Here is a 9031-nt window from a genome sequence, read left to right on the forward strand (position 1 = left end):
AAGGACACCGACCTTGAATGAGTCTAGATTTCTCTTCATAGGTAAAAGAGTGAGGTAAGATATCAAATCTTTGCTTTCATAATTTTAAGAACACAAATCAGTCAACTCTGTAGGGTAAACTACCAAAGTCATCCTAAATGCTTGTGTAGGTCAATGATTTGAACTAGGGCGGAGTTTTCAAACCTGGAGGACAAGAAATAATATATTTCCACGGGATAGACTATAAATCAGTATTACAGCTTAATTTTATAAACTATTTCCTTGAATTAGAAAACTTTTGACTCTGTCACTTAGTTTTAATCTATTTTAATGTTATTAGACTTTTAAATAGACACTACCTGGTACTGAACTGCTATCAGAACTTTATCGTTGTATTCTTACCACTACATTAAATAGACAATAAAATTGTTTGCGTAATAAAGACCTAGTTCATTGACCCCAGTCATGGGCCTCCCATGGTCCAAAGGACCCACTACCTACAATGTAGAACAGCACAGGGAATGAGACCATCTTGTTCATAAATTCATTCAGCTACATCACATGCCACCAAGTAAGTTATTTGAGGCAAGCTAAAAGGAAAAGCAAATAATTTTTGTTTTTATAAAAAGCTGCTCTGAGAAAAAGAATGAGTTCTGTTACAGATATTTATAAATGTACCTTTTTTATTTTAAATCCTAATATATAAGTAAATACTGTAAAATTCAGCCAACTCTCCTTCTGATTGAACAATACCAGCTAATTTACTGTTATCATGATTTTTACATAGAAAATCTTTTTTAAACCTAAGCTTCACAACATATTTTCTAGATATTTCATCTGAAAATGAAAACTATAATTCTTCTTGGGATACTGGGAGCCACAATATCAGCCCCAGTAAGTGATGTCATGGTACAATTGAAATCATTGTGTGAAACCCATAACAAGTCTTCTTTTACCATTTCTGTTTTTTGTTTTTTTTGTTTAGCTTATTCCACAGTGCCTTATGTCTGCAAGCAACCGCAATGAGGTTAGTTTAAATACTTAAAACAATGTCCCCCATTTTTTTATTTCTTTGTTTTATAGAAACCCAGTGGGGAAGAGATTAAAAAGCTTTCTGTTGATTTATCCTGCAATTCTACCCACTAGCTCTTTATATCCAAATGCATTTCCAATGTTTGTTTGTTTTGTATACCAAGTTGTTTCTAGAATATTACTTTGCCTCCCTTGTTTGATTGCAAATTCTTTAAAAGTAGAGACAGATTCTGGTATACCTTTTTGTTCTAATAACAGCTGATATGGTGTAAATAGGTGTTTAAGAGCATAAAATGACTAACTAAACCACTGGAATGGGCTAAAGTTGTGCAATCTCATATACAGCAGGGGAGAGGTAGTTAAATCCTAACCTCTAATCACTGTCATTTATTATAAGCTTAGTAAGAAAACATCTCACCTCTAACAGGAAATTATGATCAGCTAGCTCTGACTTGTGATATATTTGTAGTAAACGTTCTTAATAGTTTTACCATGTGTAGTAATCTTGTTTTCATATTATCTTTCCTTCTCTAGTTACTTCTGAACCTTAATAATGCTCAGCTTCAGCCACTACGGCTTCAGGTACCCCTACCTCAAAAATTATTTCAAGAATACATTTCTACCACTCATTTCTTGTGGTACTTGGTATGAGAACAAAATGTTTTCTGATTCTAAAATCTTAATTTTTAAAGTTATGAATTTGTCCTATATATTCTAACTACCATTTGTTTGAAGACTAAAGTAAAAACTATAATCAGGTGAACATTTATTTATTGAGAACTTGTTATATGCCAGGCACAAAGTCTCATAACTGAGATATTTAAATTAACCATTTTACACAAGGTCATATTCAGCTAAGTGGTTAAAAAAAAAAAGAAGAAGAAGGTTTGAAACCAGTCTGGCAACTGCAAAAACTGTAGCCTTTATCCACCTCATTCTGTCCCATATGTCACATTATGAGCACTGGGGATTTAGCATTGTTCCTGCTGCTTGCATGGCTCACAATGTGCCAGGATCTGCCCTTTTTTTAATGGAGCAATGGAAATATAGAAAATGTTTACATTTTGTCTCCTTCTTGCTCAGGAGTGATTTTAAATTCTTTTTGAAATGAAAGAGAAATGCTTCCTTTCTTTTGTGTCTTCCCAGGATCCATTTAATTCATGGATTCCTCCTTTCCCTGGGATGCTACAACAGCAGCAGCAGGGCTCAAATTCCAGGACTCTCCCGATTCCCTTTATCAACTCTTGACCGGTTTGCTGGACAGGTCCCAAATCAGATACCCTTCCCAGGACAGGTCAGTTTTGCCCAAGAAACCCAGGCAGGACAGCTGAACCCCTCACAGCCTCAAACACCACCGCAGACCAAACAGGGCCCTAATAAAATGTAAGTAGGACCTCTTCCATCTTGTTACCCAGAAGAGAGATAATGCACATGGAATGTGAAAAAGAATATGAACCAGCTTTGAAATAAGACAGGAGTTATTGAGCAAGAATTCTTTCTCATAATATATTTCTACCATCACTGGAAGTAATTCCTTATCTTTCTGATTTCTGCCATAAAAAATGCTATTTAAGTCAGCAGTCTAGGACAAATCAAAAGTGTTAAAACATGTCTTGGAAAGGATAACTAGGGAAATATCATCCTTAAAAAAAGGGCAATTTGCCTTAATGATGGTACACACAATAGATGACTTTTTGTCGTCATAGAAGTCTGCTAATACAAATTATACATTTATATGGCTAGGTCTAAAGAAAACAGCTCTGGAATTTTAAATTAAAAAGTCAAGTATAACTTTTTTATAATTCCTTTTTTGGCAGGTTATGCCCTCTGTGTTCTCCTTCAAAATGCCTCGTGAGCTAGCACAGGTAATTGAAAGGAATGCCATCACTCCTATACAGAGATGGCTGTATACTCTCTCCATTGAATGCTTCTTCTATATTTGTAGCTCTTATTCCTACAGCAGGGCTACAAACACGTACAGCGCTATCACGATCTAGATACCACCACTGCTGGGCTGGTAACAGTTTGTTAATATTAGGCTCACTTAAGAGCTCCAAAAGAAAGACCAGCCGAGACTCTTCAGGACCCCTGAGTTTCCAGGACATTACTTTGTTGGGAATTAAAGAGCTCACTAAGCCTTAGGTTGTGTCCTCTCTGCACCTAGAATGCTGGCATTTGGTAACAACTCTGGAGAAATACCATGGGCTGACTTTGCCCAACCCTAAATTTTGGTTCAGAGAAAGATGCATTAATCTGATAAAATACCATATGATACAGAGAGATGTTTTTCTGAGTTATGCTCAAAATATTTTCAGTTTAACTCCAATATTACAGTCAAATGGTGGTGATTTCCATTAAATAACAGAATCTTTAAAAAAATGAATGCAAACTAGTAGAATCGTTAAAGTGATATAGAAAACCCTCTTAATGCTTGGGTAGTTAATTTTATAATATCCTGGGCTCAAAGAAATAGGGATATGGATAAATTATATTATTCACCAGCAGAATATTGACCATTTTGTAAAACATTACATCACTTGGCTTTAGTGTAATCATAATTATGTAATTTTGTCCACCCCTATTATAAAACAAAAGTTACCTCTAGACATTATCTCATTCCATGCCACGGCATTTAGAGAGTTAGATACCTGACAAGTGGAATTACTTCATTTTAAGGATCAAGAAACTACGTCTTTATGAGATTAAGTTCCCAATCCTGATGAAAATAAATAGCTGAGTTAGAATATAATTCTTCACCCTTCCTTTAACCACCTAACCAGTGGCTCTCCAACCTGGCTTTGCATTAGAATCTCTGGTGATGATTTTGAAAATTACAAATGCCTGGACCCTGCTTCACACCTAATGAATAAAAACCCCATGAGTAGGTCAAAACTGATTATCTGTTAAAATGTTCAATTAGTGTTTTTGATCGTTAGCCAGGGTGAAGAACAACTGTACAAAATATACCTCTTCTCAAACCACAGTTATCATTTTTTTAGTTCTTATATCCAATAAGGTCTCATTTAATTATACAAGGAAAGAAAATAGCACACAAAACCCCATGTATGTACAATGATCCTCATTTTCTATAAACACATATGCATATACAGACATAAGTGCAAGCTAATACATGATAATGTGGGTGGTGAAATTGCAGGTGATTTTATTTGTTCCTTGTCTATTTCTGGATTTTTGAAGTATTCTACAATAGTTATGGACTGTTTTAATAAAATGGCAATTATTAAAGGAAATACATTCCTGAGAATTCATTCATTATGGTAGAATTTCTAATACCATGTTCTGCAGAATATATAGTTTCAAAAAAATAAATGGAAAATGCTGCACAGGCTGTCTTCTTAGATATTTGCAAAGTAATTTATATATAAAGTCCAAGGTGCCCTGTTAAAAAAGCCTGTTATTAGTTGAATTCACTACTTCCTAATGTGTCTGACCAAGCAACATTGAAACAAAGTCCAGTGTCACTTGCAATACAAGTTTACTCTAAAGTTTGGGAAGGACTGCTTCATGTGTCCTTTTGTTCATAAAATTGCTAAATACAAATCAGCTTTAATACAATATTGATATTAGAGGGTATTTTTTTTTAAGTCTTGCACTAAAGGAAGCTCTTCTATACTTTTCTGTTTACAAATAGATGCTTCTGTACTACCCAGTTTACATGCTCCTACCCTGGGACCAGCCTCAACAAACAGTCGCACAGTCACCTCCGCAAACCGGACAGCTGCTGTTTGAGGAGCAGGTACTACAAGTGTTTGATTTTAGTTTGACTGGTTCCACCTGAGAATAAAGAAGATAAGGTAAATTTTCAGAGAAGAGAATATCTGATTATACTTAGTGCAAAAACTCAACAGCTTGAACTGGTGGTCATAAAAGGATATAGTGCTTTCTTTTAACATGTCACTAATTTGGAAATATACTCCAAGGCTGAATTTTGAAAGAGCAAAGTCAGTGAATGGACTTCAGCTGAATCAGAGGCCAAAATCTGAATCGTATTGGAAAATGAAGTTTTCTAACTTTTAAAAATCTACCAGCATCGCTTTTCTCATATACATGTGGTTATTATTTTTTTAAATAGCTACCATGATAAAAGGCACTTATGATCACCAGATCTTGAGGTAAAATTAGGTAACATTATTTTGAGTTTTGTGGACCTGCAATAAATTGGTAGATTTCTAATATAAATTCAGGTGTCTCATACATAACTAGATTTTAATTAGTTTGTTTTTTTTAAACTTATCATCACTTAAAACTTGCCTAACCAGTTAGAGAAAACTGGAAAGTATGCTTTAAATGGCTGGTAGTAGTACTTCCAATTAAGTCATATTAACTTAAAGAGAAAGGGAGAGTTTTAACCTAGAAATGATATGGTGGTAAAAGGATGCTTGGTAATTTAACAATAATTTTTACCACCTAGGACATACAAACTTTCAAAAAAGTCTTTACTATAGTATAAGATATATATATATATATATATATTTCAGTAATCATTTACCACCACATTATGACAAAAATCATCAGAGCAAACCTAATGCATTTTTCTAAATTCTGACAGATGTCATTCTATACTGAACTTGGATATATTCCACAACAAGCAGAACCTGTAAGTAAATGTATACCTTTCACTAAAAAAAAAAAAAAAAAAAGGAACTAACTTTTGGAACTACTTACTTCACAAACTATTGAATCTATCAGTGCCCTTTAGTCAAAAACCACCAGGACCACACCCCTAGTTGGACAAAATTGTATTTATCCACTCATTGTAACAGGGGAGAACACACACCATGGAGAACTGTGGGGTGTCTTAACAGGAAGGTGTTGGAATGATTTCTTACAGGGCCTGGCCTTGTGTCAGGTGTTTTGGGGAAGAGTTAAAGGAGTGATGGTTCACCTTGGTTTGGGTGTTCTCAAGTAGTGGGGTTGTTCTGTGATTGGGTAACTTTCCAATTCTTACCTAGAAGGCAATAGAGAGAGGCAAAGGCTATGACTGGTAAAGAAACAGGAATTATTCAGATTAGCCAGGACCTAAGGATGCCTGGTATTTCATGCCTTGCACAGGGACCTTGCTTTGGACAAGATTACAAAGTGGTGTTGTTTTGATTGTACTTCATCATGCTCAGAGGCGACCTGTCTGATGTTGGTGTTCTGTAGGATTGTTAATGTACAATAGGAGAACATGAACATCCAGAATAGAATGTCAGGACAGCTCCTGAAAACACTGCAGCAGAGCTATTGTGTCAGTCCATTTTCTCAGTGTCAGGAGCTGCTTTTCTCTTTCTCAAATCTAAATTATTTTGTTCATTTTTAAGAAACTAATTGAAGAAGTTGGGAAGGGTTTAACTGCCTTGGGTGCAAAACAACATATTTTATCGATTAATAATTTAGACTTTTTTAAACTTTGCAATTTTTCAGGTTATGCCGAGAGGACAGCAGCAACCAGCCTTTGATCCCTTCCTAGGCACAGCTCCTGAAATTGCTGTGATGGTAAGTTTCCTTACCACACTTTGCTAGCTACTGTAAATAAGCAACTGACAACCTACAGGTCCCTGCAGTACTGTTCATTTTAATGAAAATGTTATTATTCCACACAATTATTACTTCTTCCCCCGTAATTGTTTTCCAAGCAAGATTCAATTCACTCAGTTCATCAAATATTTATTGAGCGTTAATACATGCCAGATACTCTCCTTGGGTACACTCATTTAAAGTCAGGTATTAAGACACCTCCATGTTTGCTGGCATATATTTATAGTCTTTCTAAAGGATAGATTATAATCTAGAAAATTAATAAAGGTATTTACTTCTCAAATAAAATCCTTGCTTTGCATCTCAATCCTATTGCTTTATATTCTTCCCAATTTTGACCTTGTCTTTGAACCTGTAACCACTTTTTTTTGTCACCCTTATAGCCAGCAGGAGGAGTGTCACCATATTTACAAAAAAAAATGATAAATTTTAAGCACGCCAATGCAGGAATTTTCATTCCTTCAACTTCACAAAAACCCAGCACAACAAATTTTTTTACTTCTGCTATTGACCCAACTATTACCCCAGAACTCATGGAAAAGAAGGTAGAGTAATCAAAGATTCATTTTATGTAAGAAATTGATGTCTAATTGAAAGTATAAAGTTAGTGCTTAATTTATAGGACTTGGTCTTGGAAATAATGACAGTTAAGATATAGTAGAATATATGGTCTTAACCTTGAATAGGAAGACCAATAATTGCTTACGGATAATCAATTAATCAGAATATAATTTAATTTTGATTTAATAAGAGCTTCTTATGCGTATCCTTTTTTCACTAGGCCAAGACCAATAGCCTAAAGGAACCATAAGATGTTATCCTAATCATTCAGAGTTTGGGGTAGGTATTTGCCAAGAGACATGCCTTAAGTACCGTGACATGTTGTAAATTAAAAGAAAAAAATTGTAAGGAGAACTAATGAAAAGGTGTACAACAAAATAAAAAAATACAAAGCTAATAATAATTAAGAGGCTTTAGCAATTTTTTAAAAATCAAAATAAATTTTTGAGGATCATGTCTGCCTATGCCATAAACTTGGCATAAACTCTGAAAGCACAAATAGTAAATATACTAGGTCCATGTAAAAGACATTCAACAGATACTATGTACAAAGTCAGTTCTCCCAAATCAACACTTCACTTTGCAAGCTAAAAGTTGTAATAATGCCAATACATCTGTATTAGTTTGGAATGAAATAGAGTATCAAAGTGATAAAACATTTGTACAATCACATGGGAATTTAAAATTCCATGATTTTTATTTTACATATAACTTTAATTAATTACCTGTCCTAATGGGCTTGGTTGGCTATGAAGGTAGTGGGTGTTTGATAGAAGGGCAGGTTGGGATGACTCCAAGAAGTAAAAAATACACACTAAAAAGCAAACAAAAAAAAAATTAGAAAAAAAAGCAGCTAACAATTTGGCCTGAAATGGAAAAGTAAAAGGCAAAGATTTTTGAAACCTCCTCCCTGCTGCCTATGAGTCTCTTCTGATTTCTCCTTCTGTGAAAATGAATACTTAACATTCTTCAGATTTAAAAAAAAAGTCTATAAAATTACAGCCAGAAGTGAATAATGTGAGCAGCTCTTTAGAAGTCTCTTCTGTAATGTAACATTTCATTCAGTGCAAGTTTCAAGCTTTTTAATCAGAAATACTAAAGGGATTTCAGTAGAGTGTGACCTTCTGCACCAATGCCAGAAAAGTATTTTATTTCTTTTTAAGCAATTTAGAAAATATCTAGGAAATTTTACAGAAGACAGTCTAATGGTATTAAAATGTTCTTTTATTTTATTTTTCAAAGAAAAGATGTGGCAGTGCCTTGGATATGATTTTAGGCTATTTACTTCCTCAATGTTAATATCAGGTCTTTGAAAAATATAAAATATTTTGACTCTTCTCCTGAACATTTTACTTATAAATAGTATTATACACTTTAAATGTCACAGAAAAGTAATGCAATCACTTAATAAGCCTTAGCTTTAGCTTTACAAAATTGTATTTCTTTTCAAATATCCTATCATTGCATAATCTGGAAAGTAACAACAATGAGAATAAAGCAAATATCAATTGCTGAATCAATTGTATAATTGCATTAATAAAGGAAGGCTCTGGAAAATGGTGGCATCAATGAGAATGAACACATCCTGTCATTGGATTTACGAGTGTGGTGACTGACATTAATGAACTAAAGTATGTACTTAACTTTGACATATCATCTCATTATTCCTCCCAGGTCCCTTCAGCTAGATTCCTTCTGATGCACCCCCTATTAAAATCAAAATTATTTGGTGACAGATGTCATTAAGTACACACTCCCAATATGACACAGATACACGGAGAGATGGCTGTCATCACCCAAAAGGATAGCTCCTCAAGAAGATGTATACTGGTTTGGAGAAGCAACATCTAGTACAAAATAGGGCATAGATTCTGGATTTCATCAGATGTGGCTTTCAATATGGCTTTCAACCTTCAGC

The 9031-nt window shown here is 34.3% G+C and overlaps 1 protein-coding gene across 1 annotated transcript; it reads left to right on the plus strand.

Annotated features, from left to right (window-relative positions):
• Positions 1 to 822: 822 nt before the first annotated feature.
• Positions 823 to 8800, plus strand: ODAM (odontogenic, ameloblast associated). Its single transcript, XM_089906051.1, is given in 10 exon segments — positions 823 to 873; positions 965 to 1006; positions 1546 to 1593; positions 2158 to 2217; positions 2219 to 2398; positions 2829 to 2876; positions 4664 to 4768; positions 5582 to 5629; positions 6439 to 6510; positions 6936 to 8800. Coding segments are annotated over 10 exon segments (825 nt in total). The 3' UTR covers positions 7107 to 8800.
• The last annotated feature ends 231 nt before the right edge of the window (positions 8801 to 9031 follow it).

This window comes from Delphinapterus leucas, unplaced genomic scaffold, assembly GCF_059928025.1.
Source record: "Delphinapterus leucas isolate spDelLeu-1000000601 "Yukka" unplaced genomic scaffold, BTC_Dleu_Yukka2 spDelLeu_asBTCV2_sq60, whole genome shotgun sequence".
Lineage (NCBI taxonomy): Eukaryota > Metazoa > Chordata > Mammalia > Artiodactyla > Monodontidae > Delphinapterus > Delphinapterus leucas.